Here is a 26,443-nt window from a genome sequence, read left to right on the forward strand (position 1 = left end):
ACTATTTATTAGCAATCCTGTTAGTTACTTCATCCCTACCTATATGTACTTAATTACCTTGTACCCCTGCACAGCAACTCAGTACTGGCACCCCACGTATATAGTCAAGTTACTCATTGTGTATTTATTCCTCATGTTATTATTTCTCTATTAATTTGACATTTCTCAGTATTGTTGGAAAGGGCCAGTAAATAAGCATTTCACTGTTAGTCTACACCTGTTTACAAAACACATGATAAGAATTAGATTGAGACCAAAGGCAATTCAAATACAAATTGACATGGGAACAATTTATTTCACAAAATAAAAAAAATAAAACATACCATGTCAAAACACAGGTCTTGAAAAAAAAATATTAAAAAGGCTAGCAAAAGATTTAGATCAAGTAGAGTACCCAATTCTGTAAAGAAAAAAAAAAAAGAAAAAAAAACTGTACAATGCGATCATTTTAAATTAACCAACACAGATACTACCGCCTTTTCTGGAAAATGGTTCCTCTTCCCATCCCTCCACCACGACCCCGTCCTCTTGCAGCCACTGCAGAAAAAAAAGACAATTTGTCAAAGATGCAGAAGTTACCAGTTAATTGCATTTTTATTTTAAATCCTTAGTTGAGCGCAAATGAGAAATTGCCTCTCATTCTCCATAGGTGCATGTAGAAGCAGCAGCACTCACCCTGAGCTTTGAGAATGGCTGCCTTCCCCCTTCCTGCTCCAGATCCCTGGTTCTTGTTTTTCATGCTCTTTAACATGGGGGCGTTTTTTAACATGTCCGGTAGGATCAGGAAGCGAATCTTGCTGCCCCGGATATAGACCTGTTCCAACTGGGCTACACGGCCATCCCGATGCGTCACAGTGATATTGGACATCTGAAAGGAAGCTATATACACTTAATACACAACTCAAAAAAAAGGGACAAACACATCCCTACCTATACCGATGAGCTCACAAATATCCCCTAAAACAAGATCATTTGTCTGAATGCTAAAGGCAATCAGAAGACCTACCTGGCAGTTCATGTTGTCCTCAGCCTCAATGAGCTTGCCCCTGTAGACTTCACCAGTGTTGGTCTCACAGGTCACAATGTGGCCCTCGGCTTCATGCAGAACTTTGATGGGCACGCCAATGGACATATTTGCAAGGGTCCTGTAGAAACAGAGACAAGGTATAGACTCATTGTCTGCAGAAAACAATTGGCACCCATCACAAAACAAAAGGTATAAAAAAGAGACAGCATTTGGTTTGAGTAAAATGGAAAGGATTAGACTAGCCTACCATACATGTATACACACGTATATACACATATAATACAGTTGAAGTCGGAAGTTTACATACACCTTAGCCAAATACATTTAAACTCAGTTTCACAATTCCTGACATTTAATCATAGTAAAAATTCCTTGTCTTAGGTCAGTTAGGATCACCACTTTATTTTACGAATGTGAAATGTCAGAATAATAGTAAAGAGAATTATTTATTTCAACTTTTATTTCTTTCATCACATTCCCAGTGGGTCAGAAGTTTACATATACTAATTGAGTGTTTGGTAGCATTGCCTTTAAATTGTTTAACTTGGGTCAAACTTTTGGGTAGCCTTCCACAAGCTTCCCACAATAAGTTGGGTGAATTTTGGCCCATTCCTCCTGAGAGCTGGTGTAACTGAGTCAGGTTTGTAGGCCTCCTTGCTTGCACAAGCTTTTTCAGTTCTACCCAAAAATGTTCTATTTTGTGAAGTGCACCAAACCCTCCTACAGCAAAGCACCCCCACAACATGATGCTGCCACCCCCGTGCTTCACGGTTGGGATGGTGTTCTTCGGCTTGCAAGCCTCCCCCATTTCCTCCAAACATAACAATGGTCATCATGGCCAAACAGTTCTATTTTGTTTCATCAGACAAGAGGACATTTCTCCAAAAAGTACGATCTTTGTCCCCATGTGCATTTGCAAACCGTAGTCTGGCTTTTTTTAAATGGTGGTTTTGGAGCAGTGGGCTTCCTTGCTGAGCGGCCTTTCAGGATATAGGACTCGTTTTACTGTGGATATAGATACTTTTGTACCCGTTTCCTCCAGCATCTTCACAAGGTCCTTTACTGTTCTGGGATTGATTTGCACTTTTCGCACCAAAGTACGTTCATCTCTAGGGAGACAGAACGCGTCTCCTTCCTGAGCGGTATGACGGCTGCGTGATCCCACGGTGTTTATACTTGCGTACTATTGTTTGTACAGATGAACGTGGTACCTTCAAGCGTTTGGAAATTGCTCCCAAGGACGAACCAGACTTGTGGAGGTCTACAATTTATTTTCTTCTGAGAAGCTCCTAAAGCCATGACATAATTTTCTGGAAATTTCCAAGCTGTTTAAAGGCACAGTCAACTTAGTGTAAGTAAACTTCTGACCCACTGGAATTGTGATACAGTGAATTATAAGTGAAATAATCTGTCTGTAAACAATTGTTGAAAAAATGACTTGTGTCATGCACAAGTAATTGAGAATTTCAATAAGCATTTCTCCACGGCTGGCCATGCTTTCCACCTGGCTACCCCTACCCCGGTCAACTGCCCGGCACCCTCCACAGCAAAAGCCCCCACCATTTCTCCTTCACCCAAACACAGATAGCTGATATTCTGTAAGAGCTGCAAAATCTGGACCCATACAAATCAGCCGGGCTAGACAATCTGGACCCTCTCTAAAATTATCTGCCGAAATTGTTGTAACCCCTGTTACTAGCCTGTTCAACCTCTTTCGTATTGTCTGAGATTCCCAAAGATTGGAAAGCTGCCACGTCATCCCCCTCTCCAAAGGGGGTGACACTCTAGACCCAAACTGCTACAGACCTATATCTATCCTACCCTGTCTTTCTAAGGTCTTTGAAAGCCAAGTTAAACAGATTACCGACCATTTCGAATCCCACCGTACCTTCTCCACTATGCAATCTGGTTTCAGAGCTGGTCATGGGTGCACCTCAGCCACGCTCAAGGTTCTAAAAGACATAACCGCCATCACTGTGCAGCCGTATTCATGGACCTGGCCGAGGCTTTCGACTCTGTCAATCACCACATTCTTATTGGCAGACTCGACAGCCTTGGTTTCTCAAATGATTGCCTCGCCTGGTTTACCAACTACTTCTCTGATAGAGTTCAGTGTGTCAAATCGGAGGGCCTGTTGTCCGGAACTCTGGCAGTCTCTATGGGTGTGCCACAGGGTTCAATTCTCGGGCCGACTCTCTTCTCTGTATACATCAATGATGTTGCTCTTGCTGCTGGTGATTCTCTGATCCACCTCTACGCAGACAACACCATTCTGTATACTTCTGGCCCCTCTTTGGACACTGTTAACTAACCTCCAGACGAGCTTCAATGCCATACAACTCTCCTTCCGTGGCCTCCAACTGCTCTTAAACGCAAGTACAACTAAATGCATGCTATTCTATCGATCACTGCCCGCACCTGCCCGCCCGTCCAGCATCACTACTCTGGACGGCTCTGACTTAGAATACGTGGACAATTACAAATACCTGGGTGTCTGGTTAGACTGTAAACTCTCCTTCCAGACTCACATTAAGCATCTCCAATCCAAAATTAAATCTAGAATTGGCTTCCTATATCACAACAAAGCATCCTTCACTCATGCTGCCAAACATACCCTCGTAAAACTGACCATCCTACCAATCCTCGACTTTGGTGATGTCATCTATAAAATAGCCTCCAACACTCTACTCAACAAACTGGATGCAGTCTATCACAGTGCCATCTGTTTTGTCACCAAAGCCCCATACACTACCCACCATTGCGACCTGTACGCTCTCGTTGGTTGGCCCTCGCTTCATCCTCGTTGCCAAACCCACAGGCTACAGGTCATCTACAAGTCTATGTTAGGTAAAGCCCCGCCTTATCTCAGCTCACTGGTCACCATAGCAGCACCCACTCATAGCACGCGCTCCAGCAGGTATATCTCACTGGTCACCCCCAAAGCCAATTCATCCTTTGGTCGTCTTTCCTTCCAGTTCTCTGCTGCCAATGACTGGAATGAACTGCAAAAATCTGAAGCTGGAGACTCATATCTCCCTCACTAGCTTTAAGCACCAGCTGTCAGAGCAGCTCACAGATCACTGCACCTGTACATAGCCCATCTGTAAACAGCCCATCTATCTACCTCATCCCCATACTGTATTTATTTATCTCTTCCTCCTTTGCACCCCAGTATCTCTACTTGCACATTCATCTTCTGCACATCTACCATTCCAGTGTTTAATGGCTATATTGTAATTACTTCGCCACCATGGCCTATTTATTGCCTTAACTTACCTCATTTGCACTCAGTGTATATAGGCATTTTGTTTTCTTTTGTTCTACTGTATGTTTTGTTTATTCCATGTGTAACTCTGTGTTGTATGTGTCGAACTGCTATGCTTTATCTTGTCCAGGTCGCAGTTGCAAATGAGAACTTGTCCTCAACTAGCCTACCTGGTTAAATAAAGGTGAAATAAATAAAATGTCCTAACCGACTTGCCAAAACTATAGTTTGTTAACAAGAAACTTCCAACTTCAACTGTATATAAAGTACTTGATCTGCTCAGCCTTACCCCTGGTTGTGCTGAGCCAGAGTCCTTCGGGATCTGGAAAACCGACCCCTACGATGTGTGGTCTTCAGTTCATGCACTCACCTTGCTGACCCAGTTCAAGATCGGTCTCCATTGTTGGCAATGGCATGCTTTGCCCGATTCAGCCTTGGACTATTGGTAAAATGAGATGCACTGAACTTGTAATTGGCCAACCAGAGGATGTACTCCCTCTTGAGTGGTTCCTTCCTGGTTTCCTCCTACCTGTGGCGGTTCTTTGCAATTGTATTGTCACCTGGCCTGGCTTACAATTACTGTGGCAATGGTATTCAATTCTCTGTAGGCCTAGTTATTTAGTCCTACATGTTGGAGCTCGAAGCCTACGATTTTCACTAGACCCTGCAATCACACCTGCACATGTGACTATTTAACACTTAATCTGAACATGGCCTTATGTTTTGGACTACATTGTAAACAAAGTAACACACCTTTTCAATTCTACTGAAAATATAAGGGAGTTTTTGTACCAATGTTGATAGTTAATTTCTGAGCCAGGTAAATAAAAATAGGACTTTAAAAACAGCCAAACATAGTTAACTATAGGCTCCCGAGCGGCGCAAAGGTCTAAGGCACTGCGTCTCAGTGCTAGAAGAGTCACTACAGTCCCTGGTTCGAGCCCGGGCTGTATCACAACCGGCCGTGATGACGAGTCCCATAGGGCGGCACAATTAGCCCAGTGTCGTCCGGATTAGTGGAGTGTTTAGCCGGGGTAGGCCAAAATTGTAAAATAAAAATGTGTTCTTATTAACTGACTTGCCTAGCTAAATAAATAAAAATACTAATCTGTGGGTCTAGCATGCTGGCAAGGGTGGGTGTCGACCTCGCTGATAGTAAAAGCAATCTAGCAACTAACACAACAGGTAACTAACTACCTACATTAACTACAGCAAACATTCAACATTGGTAGTTTGTTTACCTTTCAAAGTGAACGAAGTTGTTCTTTCTTGATTTTCGTATTCTGTATTTCAAGCTTACCCAACGTGCAACGAATGAATGAACGAACAGCGAGAATACTTTGTGCGTTTTCCGACTACCCAGAATGCAACTTGAGAAAGGAAGAAGAAAAAAGTGCTTCCGGTTAAAACATGAAGTGATGCCTCATGGGACTTGTTGTCTTTCTCGACATACCCCACTTCTTTCAATACAGATGGTCCTACTGTAAAAAATAAATTAACGTGTTTAGATTAACGTGTTTAAACAAATTAAATATACGTACAATGTGAAATCCATTTTTTTTATCATTTTCAGTCAGTGATGTAAAGTTCTTAAGTAAAAATACTTGAAAGTACTACTTAAGTCGTTTTTTGCGGTATCTGTACTTTACTTTACTGTTTATATTTTTGATTACTTTTACTTCCCTGCATTCCTAAAGAATTTTCCCTGACACCTAAAAGTACTTCTTACATTTTGAATGCTTAGCAGGACAGGAAAATGGTCTCACACACTTAATAAGAGAACATCCCTGATCATCCCTGCTGCCTCTGATCTGGCGGACTCACTAAGCACATGTTTTGTTTGTAAATAATATCTTAGTGTTGGAGCGTGCCCCTTGCTATCAGTAAATTAAAAAACTAGAAAATCAGGCTGTCTGGTTTGCTTAATATAAGACATTTTAAATTATTTATACTTTTACTTTTACTTTTGATACTTAAGTCGACTTCCACTTTTGCTAATTTCTCCTGTTTCTCAGGCTAATTGACAATGACAACTACAACATTTGTTTCGTGCTTCCTTCAAAGCGCCTCAGAGTGTTTGGTCAGTTTCACAGCTGGTGTGATAAACATTGCCATGACCCTGGCTGCCACTGGATGAAGTAATGTAGGCAACTGTAATTCATTCTAAGCAATGCACCCTCTCAATGCTCCTCCCTTTTGTCAGTATTGGTGTACTACAGGATTGTACACCACTGTTGAATCTAGTAGTGGAAAAAGTACCCAATTGTTATAAGACACCCAGTAAAATGCTACTTGAGTAAAAATCTAAAAGTATTTGCTTTTAAATATACATAAGTATCAAAAGTAAATGTAACTGCTCAAATATACTTAAAGACATGCTCCGTTAATTTGGCAACTAAAAGTATTTGGGCTGGATGTGTCAATGTGTAGTTCACACATGCATAATCTATGAGCAGAATTACTATTTTACCTCAATTAACCATGAAATACCTAGTTTGAAGCCACAGTTTTCTTGAGGCTGTGCTGTGCAATTTTACTACATTTCCCAACACATGGGCCAGCCCCCTAGCAATTCGAGTTCTAGCCAATGAGATTCAGCCCTTTGCGTTTGAATGACAGCTAGAAAGAGGCCTGCCCAGCATTATCCAATGAGGTTGCCAGGCGGGCCCAATGGCTCAGTGGACAGAACAGTGCTAGAGAGCAATGATGTGGTGCACATATATGCACATATGTGATGTAGTTAGAAGTTTCCGTCGACCACTTTTGGCTTGTGAGTGTTACTTTCAGAACTAGTTTCAGTTCTCTATGTCTGACAAGTAGTATGGCGCTGCGGCTCTGAGTATTGTTTCTTCATCCTACTGTATGTAATGTTTTATCAGTGAATTGTTTTGATGTTTTTTTTTTCACTGCTCAGAGAAATTAGTCATTGAAGTTGTTAGATTTATGTCCCATCCTACATCCTGATATTACCAGGTTCTGGCCACAAGATGGTGCTGTTCCAGGTTATTTTGTTTTTTAAAGAGATATTGGTTTCCAGTTTATGGACAAGGTATGACAGCAATCCACAACAGTGTTGTCCACTGTTTCAAATCCAATGCAAGTCAATAGTACCTGTTAGCAATTTCACGCTTCATGTCGAAATCATCCTAAAGTATCTAAAAATTGATTGTGTAACTCAATGATGTTACTTATAGGTGATTTAGATATTAACCGCAAAATGCTAATATAGGTACCATTGACTTCCTAAAAAGTTAGCATTTGAAACAGTGGCCAAGTAAACAAAACCAAAGTATGAGTTGTTGTCATACCTTGTCCATTAACTGTTTACAGGGTAAGGAAACCAATATGTAATTTTGTAATTTGGGTGAACTATCCCTTTAAAATTGAGGGGGGGATTCTTTAAAAAAAAATATTTTAATAGCACAGCACCATCTAGTGGTCAGAACCTGGTAACATCAGGATGTAGGATTCGATATCAACCTAAGAACTTCAATGACTAATTTCTCTGAACAGTTGTAAAAAACAAAATTCACTAAGAATACATTACATAGAATATTCCAAGCCGCAGCTCAATACTTCTTGTCGGACATGGAGAACTAATACTGTATACTCATTGTTAGGGCGTATTAATAATAATAATAATACAAATTCATTTTTGGGGGTTGGGGCCCCTAAGGGGCGACAGGTAGCCTAGTGGTTAGAGCGTTGGGCCAGTAACCGAAAGGTTGCTGGATCAAATCTCCGAGCTGACAAGGTAAAAATCTGTCGTGCTGCCCCTGAACAAGGCAGTTCAGTGTTCCCCGGTTGGCCGTCATTGTAAATAAACATAAATTCTTAACTGACTTGCCTAGTTAAATAACGGTTAAATGAAAATGTTTAAAAAGTGACAGCTTACTGACCTTGATTTTGTTACATTACAGCCTTTTTCTAAAATGGATTAAATAAAACAATTTCCTCATCAATCTACACACAATACCCCATAATGACAAAGTGAAAACAAGTTTTTAGAAATTTTTACAAAAAACTGAAATATCTTATATACATAGGTATTCAGACCCTTTGCTATGAGACTCGAAATTCAGCTCAGGTGCATCCTGTTTCCATTGATCATCCTTGAGATGTTTCTACAACTTGATTGGTCCACCTGTGGTACATTCAATTGATTGAAACAAGATTCCCTGGTCTGATGAAACCAAGATTGAACTCTTTGGCCTGAATGCCAAGCGTCACGTCTGTAGGAAACCTGGCACCATCTCTACAGTGAAGCATGGTGGTGGCAGCAACATGCTGTGGGGGTTTTTGTCAGCGGCAGGGACTGGGAGACTAGTCAAGATAAAGGGAAAGATGAACAGAGCAAAGTACAGAGATCCTTGATGAAAACCTGCTCCAGGACCTCAGACTGGGGCGAAGATTCATCTTCCAACAGGACAACGACCCTAAGCACACAGCCAAGATAACACAGGAGTGGCTTTGGGACAAGTCTCTGAATGTCCTTGAGTGGCCCAGCCAGAGCCCAGACTTGAACCCGATCGAACATCTCTGGAGAGATCTGAAAATAGCCATGCAGCAACGCTCCCCATCCAGCCTGACAGAGCTTGAGAGGATCTGCTGAAAAGAACGTGAGAAACTCCCAAAATACAGATGTGCCAAGCTTGTAGAGTCATACCCAAGAAGACTCGAGGCTGTAATCGCTGCCAAAGGTGCTTCAACAAAGTACTGAGTAAAGGGTCTGAATACTTAAGTAAATGTGATATTTCTGTTTTATTATATTTTATAAATTTGCACAAATTTATAAAAAACAGTTTTTGCTTTGTCATTATGGGGAATTGTGTGTAGATTGATGACGGGAAAAAAAACAATTTAATACATTTTAGAATAAGGCTGTAACCTAACAAAATGTGGAAAAAGCCAAGAGGTCTGAATACTTTTCCCGAAGGCACTGTATGTCGCCTATGCATGGGACCGGCCCTGCTCTCAGCTTCAGACCAAAACCCAATTCAAGCTTCAAATAAACCTGTCAGGGACCCTGATCTACACATCTCTCCGTCCAGCTGTTACCTTAAATGCACACTTACAGTGGGGGAAAAAAGTATTTAGTCAGCCACCAATTGTGCAAGTTCTTCCACTTAAAAAGATGAGAGAGGCCTGTAATTTTCATCATATGTACACTTCAACGATGACAGACAAAATGAGAAAAAAAATCCAGAAAATCACATTGTAGGATTTTTAATGAATTTATTTGCAAATGATGGTGGAAAATAAGTATTTGGTCAATAACAAAAGTCTATCTCAATACTTTGTTATATACCCTTTGTTGGCAATGACACAGGTCAAACGTTTTCTGTAAGTCTTCACAAGGTTTTCACACACTGTTGCTGGTATTTTGGCCCATTCCGCCATGCAGATCTCCTCTAGAGCAGTGATGTTTTGGGGCTGTCGCTGGGCAACACTGACTTTCAACTCCATCCAAAGATTGTCTATGGGGTTGAGATCTGGAGACTGGCTAGGCCACTCCAGGACCTTGAAATGTGCTTCTTACGAAGCCACTCCTTTGTTGCCCGGGCGGTGTGTTTGGGATCATTGTCATGCTGCAAGACCCAGCCATGTTTCATCGTCAATGCCCTTGCTGATGGAAGGAGGTTTTCACTCAAAATCTCACGATACATGGCCGCATTCATTCTTTTCTTTACACGGATCAGTCGTCCTGGTCCCTTTGCAGAAAAACAGCCACAAAGCATGATGTTTCCACCCCCATGCTTCACAGTAGGTATGGTGTTCTTTGGATGCAACTCAGCATTCTTTGTCCTCCAAACACGACGAGTTGAGTTTTTACCAAAAAGTTATATTTTGGTTTCATCTGACCATATGACATTCTCCCAATCCTCTTCTGGATCATCCAAATGCTCTCTAGCAAACTTCAGATGGGCCTGGACATGTACTGGCTTAAGCAGGGGGACACGTCTGGCACTGCAGGATTTGAGTCCCTGGCGGCGTAGTGTGTTACTCATGGTAGGCTTTGTTACTTTGGTCCCAGCTCTCTGCAGGTCATTCACTAGGTCCCCCCGTGTGGTTCTGGGATTTTTGCTCACCGTTCTTGTGATAATTTTGACCCCACGGGGTGAGATCTTGCGTGGAGCCCCAGATCGAGGGAGATTATCAGTGGTCTTGTATGTCTTCCATTTCCTAATAATTGCTCCCACAGTTGATTTCTTCAAACCAAGCTGCTTACCTATTGCAGATGCAGTCTTCCCAGCCTGGTGCAGGTCTACAATTTTGTTTCTGGTGTCCTTTGACAGCTCTTTGGTCTTGGCCATAGTGGAGTTTGGAGTGTGACTGTTTGAGGTTGTGGACAGGTGTCTTTTATACTGATAACAAGTTCAAACAGGTGCCATTTCTACAGGTAACAAGTGGAGGACAGAGGAGCCTCTTAATAAAGAAGAAGTTACAGGTCTGTGAGAGCCAGAAATCTTGCTTGTTTGTAGGTGACCAAATACTTATTTTCCACCATAATTTGCAAATAAATTCATAAAAAATCCTACAATGTGATTTTCTGGATTTTTTTTCTCATTTTGTCTGTCATAGCTGACATGTACCTATGATGAAAATTACAGGCCTCTCTCATCTTTTTAAGTGGGGGAACTTGCACAATTGGTGGCTGACTAAATACTTTTTTCCCCCACTGTATTTAGTTTGTGCCAATAACCTAGAGACATTAATCTGAGGGCATGTCGGGGTAGGTTCCTTGTTCCTTGTCAAGCATTGGCTTATTGGTGAAATCAGCAGTCAGACAATATCTTCTTTAAGTAAATCAATCAAACCTTTATTAATGCAATTGCAGACAGAAGTTGACAACGGAAACACAGCACATATGTTTCAGAGTAATTTCTGCAAAATAAAAAAGGTCAAAGTTGATTTATTTATTATTTATTTATTCTTTTTTTCTTTATATATATATATATATATATATATATATATATATATATATATATATATATATATATATTTTTATTATTATTTTTTTATTATTATTATTTTGTCAAAGTTGCTTTAAGTTGCTTTAATATACTTGCAGTCAACCCCTAGTGATGTAACTGCCTACATCAACACCTTCTACTCATGAGACCAAGCCCATGCATATACAGTGAAACAAGGGCTCAGCAGTCATTTTCCATTCACGTATGGCTTACAGTGGTATGTCTGACTTGTCTCTTATCTATTTACTCCCTGGGAGGGGTCTGTGTCTATGTATCTCTTTTAGCCTTGAGGCGATTTCTCACAGACACCAAGTTTTGACCGCAATGGCTCACACATCTGCTCAGACCGTTTCTATAAGAGGCAGAGACTAGAAAAGAACTGTGGGACAGTATTAAACTTTATAATACATATGTTGCTAATCTGTGGTCCAGGACCCTATAAATGTAGTGTGGATAGGGTCTTATAGTCCTTCCCCTTCTATTAATACAGCATAAGCATAACCAATTATTATACTACATCAATCATTTGGTGCAGCCCCTATCATGACCCTAAGGTGACCCCCATCACGTGTCCCCTCTTTCCTATTTGCAGTATGTGACCGCATGTGTGGCGAGAATGCTGCAGAGACACATGTAAGGGCTTGTAATGGCATGTTTACAAACCAATAACCATAGTGATGATCAGGTAGGCTAATTATGTGTATAATCTATGATGGCACCCACCAGACAAATGTTGTATACTATTGCCAGGCTGTCTGTGTGTTACATTTACTATATGACTCGCTGTAAACGTAACCCACTTGAATGAGCCATTGTTTTCTTGCAGGACACCATGGCGCCAAGGCCTCCACCTGAAACCTTTCTTTTTACCAAGCTTTCACTATGATTGATTATGTCATTCAGAAGGCAAAAACATACCACAGTGATTAATTAGAGATTTTATGATGGTTACCGAAATCATTGTAAGTTATAGAGCTCATTTTCAGATTTCCTTTATCTCGTGTTTATCATAGTAACACAACACAAAGCATTTTTAAGAGCCATTTGCTAATGTCCACCTTCCATTTTCATTCACTACATAATGTTATGATAGATGCTCAATAAATGCAATGCATATTTTTTTTAAACTAAGCTGGTAGCACTTATGGAGAGAACTCTTCCTCCACATCACTCGATTGCGCTGGGGAGCAAACACTGCTTAATGTAGGTCTTTCCCACAGTGGAGGAGCGTTTTAATGAGGAAAAGGAAGGTGTAATGGCACAATAAAAGACATCAAATGCACCTTTATTTTATTTCCATTGCATTAGGCCCAGTGACTGGCGTCAGCAAGTACTCTGTAAACACAGTCACACCAGTTGGTGAGCGTGTGTGTGTGTGTGTGTGTGTGTGTGTGTGTGGTGTGTGTGTGTGTGTGTGTGTGTGTGTGTGTGTGTGTGTGTGTGTGTGTGTGTGTGTGTGTGTGTGTGTGTGTGTGTGTGTGTGTGTGTGTGTGTGTGTGTGTGTGTGTGTGTGTGTGTGTGTGTGTGTGTGTGTGTGTGTGGGGGGGAGGTTAAAGATGTGTCCACTTTTATTTGAACAGTGAGATAACAGTGTGCTTTGCCTTGTTGGCAATGCTTGTAGGGGATTCTGGCTCTGAAGTAAAATGATTACTATTATCTTGTTACTCAATAGATTTGTATCGGGTGACTGGTGCTTTTGACCAGGTTATCGATTTGACATCCTCATACGTTCAGTAGATATACACAGAGTATATTTGGCTGTAAGATAAGCAAGACTCATTGTTACAGAGGCTATATATGGAGGCTACATGGAACAATACATTTTCCCCTTAAGGGTAATGTAATTTGTTTTCACTTCAGCAGTGAGCGTGCAATCATAGGATGCTGCGATTTACTGTCCAATCAGATGCAGTGTCATAGCTTTCTATAGAAACTACTAGATTTCTACAATCTTAGAAAAAAAGGTGCTATCTAGAACCTAAAAGAGTTCTACCAGCTGTCCCCATAGGATAACCCTTTGAAGAACCCTTTTTTGGTTCCAGGTAGAACCCTTTTGGGTTTATGTAGAACCCTTTCCACAGAGGGTTTTACATGGAACCCAAAAGATTTCTACCTGGAATCAAATAGGGTTCTACCTGGAACTAAAAAGAGTTCTATGGGGACAGGCGAAGAACCCTTTTGGAACCCTTTTCTAGCGATATGTGACTTGCTGTATAATGCACTCTCCTCAACAGGACTCACTTAAAAAAAACACATACACAGTGATAACATAGCTTATTTTGGTCTTTTAATAATCTGACAAGCATTTGAAAACATGATATGACACAATTGGAGGAATAATGCATTGCAAGAGAGAGAGAGAATACATTCCCGAAGTCTCACACTGACATACAGTAGTTGCATTAACTCAGTAGTGGTTGGCCAGCAATACCAAATATTGAGTCATACCGTACTGGACAGTTTCCAGGGTCAATATGGTTTCGGTCATAATCTGTCAGCATATGACAGGTGCTCAGTAGATCAGACCATTCATTTATATCGTCATACATGTTCAATTCTGAAAGACTATTAGACTACAGTAAAAAGCCTCAGAGGAAACGTGTACAAAATGTGTCCACCAATAACAGCTATGTGATAAGTAAACAAGAACAACAGATACAATCATTTGAAGAAAGAAAAAAGCTCAATTGCTAGACGTGATTTAATACCAGTTTGTTGTTGCCCTTTCAGGCTAAGAAGTCTCCCCCATAAAGAAAGAAAATATATTTCCAGTCAGTGCAACCACTTCCAATATTTCGGTAGAATTTATTTTACAGATGAAGGGAACATGCTTTTGACCTGGTCCCTCACTTCTCCCCCTCCTAGTTGATGATGTACGTTGGGGTATCAGTAACTTGTCCATCATGGGGATAACTATGTCATGACACCTCAGTGAGTTCTACTGAGTGGTTAGGGCTGGTTAGTGTGGGGGACAGAGGCCTGACGTGCACAAAGGATATGTTCCCACTGTCCTTCACCTCCATCAACTCTTTTGTAGTCTCAACCCCACTTTGGTCCGCACATCCCATGATGCATTGCTGCTGCCTGGGAGAGACCGGGACATCACCTTTGTTGTGTCCGTTTTCAATGGAGCTGATTGGTGCAGGGTCTGACTGTGGTGGTGACCATTGGCAGGAGTCAGAGTAAGCTTCTTTCCCAGCTCTATGGATCTCTATGGGGGTCCGAGCGGGGCTAAGTTTGGGGCTGGGTTCCAGGGAATAATTGTTCCCCATGGTGCCACATGAGCTGTCCACCATGCTGATGCGAGTAGAGGCACGTGTGATACTGCTGCTGCTACCCAGCCCTCTGCCACCCCCTCCCCCAGCTCCATGCCCCTCCCGGTGCCCCAGGATGTGCTTGCGCAGGATCCTGCGGAAGGTGTGGCGGAACTCCCGGATGCGGTATGCATAGATGAAGGGGTTAACCACGGAGTTGGCGTGGGACAGGATGATGGCGATGTTCATCACCCAGACGTGCGGGCGCCCACAGTCCTGGCAGAATAGGTTGAAGCAGTTGATGATGTGAAGGGGCAACCAGCAGAGGGCGAACAGCCCCACAATGATGGCCAGAGACTTGGCTGCGTGGACCTCCTTCTGCAGGGTGGAGCGGGACGATGTGGACGATGAGCATGCCCCAGGGGCGTGCATGTGAGCCAGCTTCAGGTCCATCAGTCTCAGCTGGTGCCGCGCCGCCATGAAGATGCGGGCGTAGATGACCAGCATGGCCAGCAGGGGCACCAGCACACAACCGAAGAAGTTGAAGTAGACCATGTATTCCAGGGTGACCACACCCTCGAACAGGCACTCTGTCATGCCTTCGGGGCACGAGCTGCTGTTGGTGCCGTTGACACCCCTGTTCCAGCCCAGCATGGGTGTGAGGCCGATGCCCACAGAGAGAACCCAGCACACTGCGATGATGCCCTTTGCCCTCCCGGACGTCACAAGACTGTTATACCTAGAGGATCACATGAAAACATGAGAGGAATTCATATAGGCATTTTATATTGTTACATGACACAGAAATGCTCCCAGGATGAGAGGGCTCCTTTATTCAAGTCCAGACATTCCCAGTAACACTCAATAAGAAAGCAAGTTCACCTTTCCTGGACCCAACCAATGACTTTTACTTCCTGTAATCAGAGAGCTTAGAGAACATATGGGACAGGCTTCAGAGGGTAAAAAGCCTTTATCCCGAGAACATACTAGTATTTGCATATATAGTAGTAAGCTCTTGGAAAATGAGTCCATTGTTTGGGATACTCGACCAGTCCTGCCATACTAGGACATGGAGCAGTGGATATCAGGTCACGTACTACATTTAGATTTAAGAAATCATTTCCTACCTGTATTGTGATTTAGGGAACATTGCACAAAAGCTTATCTATAGTCTGATGTAACCCTTCTTGGCTTTGCTTTGTTTCTGCATCAGACATTAGACAAATGGAAATCAGTGTTGCCGTCATGAACAAGGTACCAGGCTATATTAACAAGTTTTGCTGTCTGTATTCTTCCATTGGTCATGTCTAAACCGGAGTTCATAATGTACACCAGGGTGGAAGTCAGAGGACAGCACCACAGGCACATGACCCTGTTGTTTGTGGTTATGGGGGTGGGTTTGGGGGTCCAGGGGGGATTTAGGCCTCTTTGACTGAGACCTCTCTGGACCAGGGCGGCGGCAAGTTTATTAAGCCCCTTGGATCTATGGTCATTGGCACCAAAGCTCTGGCTCCAATGAAAGCTCATTCATATCCACACACACACACACACACACACACACACACACATACACACACATACTGGCTGGGCCCTTTTGCAATAAACACCTGCTTTAGGACTTTTCCATGAAAGCAATGCCTTCCCACGGGAGAATCAAAATTGCAATTGCGACTGTGGCCAAACAGTGGCTTTGATTACCCACACATGTGTACTATGAAGCATTAATGCGTGTCTTAATATTTCACTCTCATAAAGAAAAGGGATTTGCAAGTTGAACTACTTGGTTGTTGCCAAGTTGTTTGCAGGTTGAGTTGTTTGATTGTAGCCTGATGGAAACAGGGTTGGGTAGGTTACTTTTTAAGGGTTCTATTTTCGGCTGGCGGTTAAGGCGGCGCTAGTGTCAAAAGTACGTTAGCTTGCAAATTCGTAATGTAAAAACTGGCGCTCTGGCATTTTCTAGACCTAACGCCAGGTTCGGGAATTTATCTGTCTTCAGTTTAGATGGGCTGGTTGGAAATATTTGAGGTGTGTCCTTAAAAACATGATCCAAAGTTCTAATTTCAGGCAGCGCTGTTAGGGATATTTAAGATCAAACAAAAACTGTTTTTAGAGGTAACGCAGTTGGTTATGCCATGAATTTTGAGAGCGGAAACACAGCCTATCCAGCCACGACGCACTGTCCATATTCGCGTGGAACAAGAGTAGACCAATGTGCCTTTGATGAATGTATACTTTGTATTTAGTTTAAATTCCCAATGCAATCGCGAAGTAGTCAATACTGCCGATAAAGGGTTTGGCTCCTGAGACCGATTGGAAATACATCTTAATCCCCAAAGATGTATTAAAATATCAAGTTTGAGAGGAGTAAAACAGTGAGCTGAGATTCCCTTTTTATCTCTGCATTGTAGGCAGGCCCACATTATTTTAGCCATGCAGGTCCCGTTTGGGATGTGCGTAAAAACTTCCATAGTCTGCGTTGTTTTAGTATTATATGCCCACAGGGGAAAATGATGGTGTACGGTAATTGTGACATAGCCTATTTAAAATAAGTTGTTGTTTTGTTTTGTTTCAAATGTTATTAGAATGGCAGCAAATAACCCTTAACAAATGTTCAAAGTTACATATTTGCCCCTTAAGCAAGCTTGAGTGCCTTATTAAGCAAACATTATATAGCGCCCTAATAAACTAGCTATCTCGATTTTTATTGCAAGCAATTTGTTGCAGTTAATGTTGCTAATGACTGGTGTTGAGCAGATAGCATTATCTACCTGTCATCACACCCTGATGGAGAACTGGAAAACAGAAAAATAACAACGCTCTCTCACTCGCTAAAGCTAAGACTTGACAAGCTCTTCCGGCAGCGCAAATGGACACAATTCAGGCTGAGGGTTGAGTTTGACAGATCCTAATCGGCTACACAGTCACAGACCAGTATAGAATAGAAGAGGCACATGGGACGTTCCACATACAACACATTATAAAAGACCATTAGACATAACTAATAAAGACAACAAATAATTGTCAAAATTATTAACTCATCTAACCCTACTTGACATCCACAAAAATATTGTTTATTCCAGTTATTGTTATGTATAAACAATCTCCATTTGCTATTAAAGGCAAGACTATAAAGACTATAAATGTACATTGAATTGTAAGGAAATTAAAACACGTTCCTACATTCTTTGGGGAAACTGACTATGGATTGAAGAGGGATGACGATGCTCTATGTTCACCCCGTCACACTGACAGAGAGACTACGTGAGCTGATGCACGTTTCTGGTAAGGTTCACCAGGGCTGTTTAAGGTGAGAACACTGGCCTTTCTATCGATACGGTGCCTGGGCCTGCCCCCTCACCGCTCTCCCTTGGTGTTGATTTACCAGGATGATAACGATCAACGCCTTTAGTCCTTTTAGTCTTTCCAACAGCACACAAACACTAACCCAATGAAGCCTGTGGAGACATTTACCTCTGTCTGCCCTGCGGTGGGGAGATGAACCCTAATCAAATAACCTCACTATAATGTGTTTTGATACACAAATGCATTTTGTTGTGCGTCACTTAGATCACAGCCAAGATCTAACAGGACAGAGGATCTGCCTTTGGTGTTCTGCAAATAAAACATTGTGTTAAACATCGATGATACCTGTTTATGTTTCATTGTTGGTTTCTAGAAAGAAAACAGGAGCAGAGTGTCACCACCTTCCTCAGCCCAGTCCCACCCCCTCCAATCCCCTCCCTCTCCTCCCCTGCTAAGATCACCTGAGGGGGCACTTGATGGCGATGTAGCGGTCCACAGCGATGGCCAGCAGGCTGAAGATGGAGCTCTGGGTGAGCACCAGTACGAAGCAGGCGATGAACAGGCAGCCGTGGAAGTTGGCACAGAAGCCCGTGCTGTGCTGATGGTTGATGGCGAAGGGGAATGGCCAGCAAGCCCACAGCGATATCTGCCACCGCCAGGGACACCACGAAGTAGTTGGTGATGCTCTGCAAGGTGCTGTTGAGGCACACGGCCCAGCAGCCCAGCATGTTACCGGGTCACAGCCAGAAAGGCTATGACCAGCTCCAGGGCGATGTAGACCAGGGAGGCATTGTTCAGCATGTGGTGGGGCTGGGGTCACGTTGAAGGTCACAGCCAGAGTCTGAGTCAGGGTAGCAGGGAAGGGGCTTCCTCGTCTCTACACGCATCGCTACACGTGCAGACACTCCCCCTCCAACAGCAAGCCTCACACACACAACACACACACGTGAGGTGCTATTGCAGTGCTGCCAGAGACTGTCCCTTCAGTGGATTAGCAGGCCCCACCACCACTAACCACTTCCTGTTTATACACCCGACGCCCAGGAAATGGTGCCACTGCCAACCACACAGCAAATGGAGAAGTGAGTTGAGATTTGAGATTCACTCTAATGTACTGTCACTCTACAGAAGGTTTTTTGCTTCTCTTCTTCTTCCACTTCTTCTGTCCAATCGTGCTTTCTGTTGCTAACCTCAGCAACCTCCTCGGTGGCTGGACACTGGGAGGGGGCGGGGAGGAGTGTTGCCGTGGCCAAACCCATCTGTCACATGAAGATCAGTGTCCTGCGGGCGGGGGGGGGGGGGGAGGAGAGAGAGAGGAGAGGAGAGGAGAGAGAGAGAGAGAGAGAGAGAGAGAGTAGAGAGAGAGATGACGAGAGAGAGAGAGAGGAGAGAGAGAGAGAGAGAGAGAGAGAGAGAGAGAGAGAGAGAGAGATGAGAGAGAGAGAGAGAGAAGAGAGAGAGAGAGAGAGAGAGAGAGAGAGAGAGAGAGAGAGAGAGAGAGAGAGAGAACGAACAATCTCATCACAAGTCCCCTGTACAAACAGGCTGCAGGTCCAACCAACACACACCAGGTCACAAACAGCAATCTGTCTTCCAAAGCCAGCAGCTCTGTTTTCCAAAATACTGATTTTTATTTTAGAACAGCTTCCCTCCCCAAAAAGCTCACACATCATCAGACCCTGTCACAATAATGCAATTATGGCGACACAGCTAGTTTCTATAGTAATCATTAACATGGCTGTGCTTGTTCTATTCAATGTGTGGTCGTCTTCTCCCAAAGCATTTACTATAGTCAGTCAGGTTATTCTAAATCTAAAGCAATTGTTTGCATTCGGTAGCCTGGCGGGTAGGAGTGTTGGGCCAGTAACGGAAAGGTTGCTGGATCGAATCCCCAAGGTAAAAATCTGTCGTTCTGCCCCTGAGCAAGGCTGTTAACCCACTGTTCACTATGTCGATTAAGGCAGCCCCCAGCACCTCTCTCATTCAGAGGGGTTGGGTTAAATGCAGAAGACACATTTCAGTTGAATGCGTTCAGTTGTACAACTGACGAGGTATCCCCCTTTCCTTCCTGTTGCCAGATACAAACCCCTTAACAAAGAGAGATTTAAATGTGGGCTAGTCTATTGAGTGTAGTGGGTTCCACAGGACAGTGCCATGTTATTACTGTGTATCAGCCTCACTTTAATATCCTTATACAAACCTTGATGATTGAGGTCAGGAAAATTGTACAATATTTCAAAAGAACAGTTTTGAACGAACATACACCTCTGGATCTGTACAAATGGATATTACCACTTGAATGTTCAGTATGATGACAGAACAGTAGACAGAGGGAAACCATGACGTGGTATGAGAGGAAGCATTTCTAAAGCGTAAACACTGCTGTTCCCTTACTGATAATATGCAGGGGTCTGGTCTTTTCTTCTGTTTATAGTAAGTAGCTCGTTGTTATCAGGCCCTCTTGGCTCTTGAATATCTTCTTGGCTATCAACCCTCTTGGGAACCCTCTTGGCTATCAAGTCTAGACAAAGATTTGACAGCTCCTTCCCCTGGAACCCAATGAACTCTGTGTTGGCAGCCATGTCTGAGATCGTGGCAGAGCGAATATGAAAAAGAAACATGCTTTTAATCAGAGCGAATGCTCTTTAATCCTGGCCCCAAGGGTCAAAGGGGCCGTTTGTTACACCTCACCCCCTCCCTCACCCTGCAACCCACTGTGCCCCTCTGGAGTGGTATAAGGACAGTGTAATCTAGGGAGAGGGGGGCAAAGGGTCGTAATAGGGGTGCTGGTCAGGGATAGAATTCCTCGAGAGTAAGTTAGTGGGCAGACAGACAGGCTGATAAATGGAAGCTGACATTTCCACAACCTGGTCTTCTCAACTACAATGACACATCATAACATGGGCTCTTCCTTCTGAAGTGTACTGAGGGCAATTAGTGGGGTTTGAAGGCAAAGTGCATGTCCTATAGACACTGAGTATACAAAACATTAGGAACACCTTCCTAATATTGAGTTGCATCCCCCTTTTGACTTCAGAACAGTCTCAATTCATCAGGGCATGGACTCTACAAGGTGTTGAAAGCGTTCTACAGGGATGCTGGCCCATGTTGACTCCAATGCTTCCCACAGTAGGGTCAAGTTGGCTGGATGTCCTTTAGGTGGAGGACCATTCTTGAAACAGACGGGAAACTGTTGAGCGTGGGTTAAACCCAGCAGTGTTGCAATTCTTGACACAAATTGGTGCGCCTGGCACCTACTACCATACCCCGTTCAAATATTTTGTCTTGCCCATTCACCCTCTGAACGGCACACATACACACTCCATGTCTTAACTGTCCCCTCCTCTTCATCTACACTGATTGAGGATCATAGATAAGGGATCATAGATTTCACTTGGATTCACCTGGTCAGAGCAGGTGTGCATAATGTTTTGTCCATACATATTTAGGCAACATGTCAGACGAATATCCACATACACTATATATACAAAAATATGTGGAAGCCCCTTCAAGTTAGTAGATTCGGCTAATTCAGCCACACCCATTGCTAACAGGTGTATAAATCGAGCATACAGCCATGCAATCTCCATAGACAAACATTGGCAGTAGAAACGCCTTACTGAAGAGCTCAGTGACTTTTAACGTGGCACCGTCATAGGATGCCACCTTTCCAACAAGTCAGTTTGTCAAATGTCTGCCCTGCTAGAGCTGCCCCGGTCAACTGTAAGAGCAGTTATCGTAAAGAAACGTCTAGGAGCAAAAACGGTTCAGCTCCAAAGTAGTAGGCCACACAAGCTCACAGAACGGGACGCTGAGTGCTGAAGTGCGTAGCGCATTAAAATCGTTGAGTTCCAAACTGCCTCTGGAAGCAACGTCAGCACAAGAACTGTTCGTCAGGAGCTTCATGAAATGGGTTTCCATGGCCAAGCAGACGCACACAAGCCTAAGATCACCATGCGCTATGCAAAGCGTCGGCTGGAGTGGTGTAAGCCGCCATTGGACTCTGGAGCAGTGGAAACACATTCTCTGCAGTGATGAATCACGCTTTACCATCTGGCTGTCTGACGGACAAATCTGGGTTTGGTGGATGCCAGGAGAATGCTACCTGCCCCAATGCATAGTGCCAACTGTAAAGTTTGGTGGAGGAGGAATAATGGTCCAGGTGTTGTTTTTCATGGTTCGTGCTAGGCCCCCTAGTTCCAGTGAAGGGAAATCTTAATGCTACAGCATACAATTACATTCTAGACGATTCTGTGCTTCCAACTTTGTGGCAACAGTTTGGGGAAGGCTCTTTCTTATTTCAGAATGACAACGCCCCTGTTCACAAACCGAGGTCCATACAAAAATGGTTTGTCGCGATCGGTGTGGAAGAACTTAACTGGCCTGCACAGAGCCCTGATCTCAACTCCATCAAACACCTTTGGGATGAATTAGAATGCCGACTGCGAGCCAGGCCTAATCGCCCAACATCCATGCCCGACCTCACTAATGCTCTTGTAACTGAATGAAACCAAGTCCCCACAGCAGTGTTCCAACATCTAGTGGAAAGCCTTCTCAGAAAAGTGGAGGCTGTTATAGCAGCAAAGGGGTGACCAACTCCATATTAATGCCCATGATTGTGGAATGAGATGTTCGACAAGCAGGTGTCCACATACTCTTGGTCGAGTAGTGTATTTAGGTGACATGATAACAGTACCAGTCAAAAGTTTGTACACACCTACTCATTCAAGGGTTTTTTAAATATTTTTTTTTACAATTTTCTACATTTCAGAAAAATAGTGAAGACATTAAAAACTAACACATATGGAATCATGTAGTAACCAAAAGTGTTAAGCAAATCATGCCTTGATGACAGCTTTTCAGACTCTTGGCATTCTCTCCCTCAGCCTCATGAGGTAGTCACCTGGAATGCATTTCAATTAATAGGTGTGCCTTGTTCAAATGTAATTTGTGGAATTTCTTTCCTTCTTAATGCATTTGAGCCAATCAGTTGTGTTTTGACAAGGTAGGGGTGGTATATAGAAGACAGGTAAAAGACCAAGTCCATATTATGGCAAGAACAGCTCAAATAAAAGAGAAACGACAGTCCATCATTACTTTAAGACATGAAGGTCAGTTAATACGGAAAATGTCAAGAACTTTTAAAGTGTCTTCAAGTGCAGTCGCAAAAACCATCAAGTACTAGGATGAAACTGGCTCTCATGAGGACCGCCACAGGAAAGGAAGACCCAGACTTACCTCTGCTGCAGAGGATAAGTTCATTAGAGTTACCAGCCTCACAAATTGCAGCACAAATAAATGCTTCACAGAGTTCAAGTAAACAGACACATCTCAACATCAACTGTTCAGAGGAGACTGCGTGAATCAGGCCTGGTCGAATTGCTGCAAAGAAACTACTACTAAAGGACACCAATAAGAAGAAGATACTTGCTTGGGCCAAGAAACACGAGCAATGGACATTACACCGGTGGAAATCTGTCCTTTGGTCTGATGAGTCCAACTTTTGAGTTTTTTGTTTCCAACCACTGTGTCTTTTTGGTGAGATGTAGAGTAGGTGAACGGATGATCTCCGCATGTGTGGTTCCCACCGTGAAGTGTGGTTCCCACCGTGAAGCATGGAGGAGGAGATGTGATGGTGTGGGGGTGCTTTGCTGGTGACACTGTCTGTGATTTATTTTGAATTCATGGCACACTTAACCAACATGGCTACTACAGCATTCTGCAGCGATAAGCCATCCCATCTGGTTTGTGCTTAGTGGGACTATCAATTGTTTTTTAACAGGACAATGACCCAACACACATCCAGGCTGTGTAAGGGCTATTTGACCAAGAATGAGAATGATGGAGTGCTGCATCAGATGACCTGGCCTCCACAATCACCCGACCTCAACCCAATTGAGATGGTTTGGGATGAGTTGGACCACAGCCAACAAATGCTCAGCATAAGTGGGAACTTCTTCAAGACTGTTGGGAAAGCATTCCAGGTGAAGCTGGTTGAGAGAATGCCATGAGTGTGCAAAGCTGTCATCAAGGTAAAGGGTGGCTACTTTGAAGAATCTCAAATATAAAATATATTTACATTTTTTTAACACTTTTTTGGTTACTACATGATTCCAAACTTTTGACTGGTACAAAATGGGTGATAGACATCCACAAATTAATACATACCATACGAAATGTAACATATCATACTAAATGGAGTGTCACAGATTTGCATACAGGATAATACGAAATGCTCCAAGATCAGGTTACCACTGGCCTTACCTAACCTCAGAGGCAGGAATAAGCTACGTGCCTGGCTTCACTGGCTTCACGTGGATCATTAATGTGTTATATGATAAAGGTGGTGCAGGAATTCAAATGGGGCAGCTTTTTTTCAGTTTGTTTGCTTGTACACTATGGCTGTCCCCATAGGAGAACCCATTTTTGTTTCCAGGTAGAACCCTTTTTGTTTCCAGGTAGAACCCTTTTGGGTTCCATGTAGGACCCTCTGTGTAAAGTATTTTTTTTTACCTGAAACCCAAAAGGTTTCTACCTGAAATCAAAAAGGGTTCTTCAAAGGGTTCTCCTTTGGGGACAGCCAACGAACCCTTTTAGGTACTACATAGCACCTTTTTCTAAGACTGCACATAGGTGTACTGTAATCTATGAGTCAGTGTACAATGTATGGTGTGTAAATCGGCATTAATGTGTGTGTGTGTGTGTGTGTGTGTGTGTGTGTGTGTGTGTGTGTGTGTGTGTGTGTGTGTGTGTGTGTGTGTGTGTGTGTGTGTGTGTGTGTGTGTGTGTGTGTGTGTGTGTGTGCGTGCGTGCGTGCGTGCGTGCGCCTTGAAGGATGTGATAAGCTTCGCACATCCTTTGGAAGGACTGTATTGCAGACCTGTCAATCAAAGGACCAGTTGTGGAGAGGACCACCACAGTGAGTGAAAACGAATAACAGGAATGTTGCTGTTGGCCATACCACTATGTGAATTGCTGATGTAAGGAGAATTACGGCTTGACTACATCTTTGTCCTGAAATACAGACACAAACAACGCCAGGGTAATTTACGGTTGGTGTAAAAGTGATGGTAATTTATAGTTGGTGTAAAAGTGATGGTAATTTATAGTTGGTGTAACAGTGAGGATAATTTATGGTTGTTGTAATTGAGAGCTTGTCGTGGAATAGGTCTTTGAGGTTGTAGTCTAGAGTCGAGACTACATAGCCCAAAACAAGCGACCAATCAGCATCTGCATTATAGCCAGGTGATGCAGATGATATTCATTCTCAGGATAAAGTTTTTCAATATGTTTACATAATCAACATATTTCTATATTGATAGATAGCAGAGTCGTGGTCAATTCCAATTTCAGCTCAGTCAATCCAGGAAGACTGCAAGAAGTAGGTCTGTTGATCATGTTAGTATATTATAGGTAGTAATTGAGTTATGAAGCTTATAGTAGCCATATTTCCATTCAGTTTCAATTTTGTTGACTAATTTAATGAGGAGGGATCAAGTAAATTAAATCACCAAAACTATTGTGTCTAACCTGAAATAAATGGACACAAAAAGAAACTCGAATATTTCACAATTTCGACAATTATATTTAACCTTAATTAAATTAAGAGCCACTTTGAGATTTGGGACATTTGAATCATTTACGACCAATAGTTATTCCGATTACCCTTTATGATTAACCATACAGTGAAAGTAAAAAAATAAAAAAAATACTTGCCTTTTTGTCTTGTCAAGACATACACCGACGCAAATGTACAACATATGTTCAAGCCTTCTCTCCATAGGCTACAAGCGAATTCATAATATTCACATAAACCATGCTTCTTCAAAATGTGAAAGTTTGTCTAGAGGAAAATATGGCTGTAAATGATATAGATGTTCCGCCTGTTGGAGAGGTTTCGGTCTTGATGCACTCAGAAGCTAGAACAGGTTAACGCGGTTGCATGCTCTGATCAATGCGCCGTTCTGACGACGTGCAATATATTACTTTCTTACAGGTCGTCAAGAGGAGGTGGGATTTAGGCAGCTCAGCTATGTGTGTGTGACGTAACTATTGGTCTGTTATAATTGTACATTTACTTCAGAATAGCTGTACCTGGACCAGTTTCAATGATGAGCAGATTACGTTGATACATGTTGAAGTTTATCGTGGATGAAAAGCATTGCGGGTGGGATAAACGTCAATCCCCAAAGTGACATCAGAATCCACAGAAATTCTACCGATCTGATGCTAAAATTAGACCATGGTCAAATCTATCCATTGTTACTGTACAAGCAGCATATGACCACTAATCTATCTAATAGTACAAACCTGGCATATGACCACTAATCTAGCCCTTTACTGTGGCAGGGGTAATCTATAACAGTTGTGGGGGTACCAGCTCACTGAGGTCTAGAGATTGCTCTGACGTAAATGTAATGTATCTATTTTTTTTGTCACGCTTTGTAAACAGCAGGTGTAGACTAACAGTGAAATGTTTACTTATGGGCCTTTCCCAACAATGCAGAGAGAAAAAAATAAAAATATTCGAAAAAGAATAACACACAATTAATTAGCAAACACAATTTGGCTATATACACGTTGGTTCCAGACTTGATGCAACAGTACTGCTTGCGGTGTG

General features: G+C 42.8%; 2 protein-coding genes across 2 annotated transcripts; both read right to left on the bottom strand.

Annotated features, from left to right (window-relative positions):
- Window positions 1–263: 263 nt before the first annotated feature.
- Window positions 264–5,657, bottom strand: LOC106563120 (small nuclear ribonucleoprotein Sm D3). Its single transcript, XM_014128352.3, has 4 exons — window positions 5,534–5,657; window positions 1,007–1,145; window positions 676–868; window positions 264–537 (listed from the first exon to the last, which is right to left on the bottom strand). The coding sequence occupies exons 2-4, from the start codon at window positions 1,130–1,132 to the stop codon at window positions 470–472; spliced, it is 387 nt and encodes a 128-aa protein (XP_013983827.1). The 5' UTR covers window positions 1,133–1,145; window positions 5,534–5,657; the 3' UTR covers window positions 264–469.
- A 7,874-nt stretch (window positions 5,658–13,531) lies between these two features.
- On the bottom strand, window positions 13,532–25,778 carry LOC106563117 (adenosine receptor A2b). The gene is given in 5 exon segments (XM_014128343.3): window positions 13,532–15,259; window positions 18,285–18,442; window positions 18,444–18,557; window positions 18,559–19,104; window positions 25,540–25,778. Coding segments are annotated over 4 exon segments (1,413 nt in total). The 5' UTR covers window positions 18,625–19,104; window positions 25,540–25,778; the 3' UTR covers window positions 13,532–14,184.
- Between the last annotated feature and the right edge of the window lie 665 nt (window positions 25,779–26,443).

This window comes from Salmo salar, chromosome 11 (genome assembly GCF_965601325.2).
Source record: "Salmo salar chromosome 11, fSalSal1, whole genome shotgun sequence".
Classification (NCBI taxonomy): domain Eukaryota; kingdom Metazoa; phylum Chordata; class Actinopteri; order Salmoniformes; family Salmonidae; genus Salmo; species Salmo salar.

Bases quoted from the DNA above. Each gene is read 5' to 3' on its own strand.
- LOC106563120 (XM_014128352.3), bottom strand. From the start codon at position 1,132: ATGTCCATTGGCGTGCCCATCAAAGTTCTGCATGAAGCCGAGGGCCAC. The intron at 869-1,006 runs GTAGGTCTTCTG...GCTTCCTTTCAG, and splicing joins AGGACAACATGAACTGCCAG to ATGTCCAATATCACTGTGAC. The intron at 538-675 runs GTGAGTGCTGCT...TTTTTTCTGCAG, and splicing joins AGCCATTCTCAAAGCTCAGG to TGGCTGCAAGAGGACGGGGT.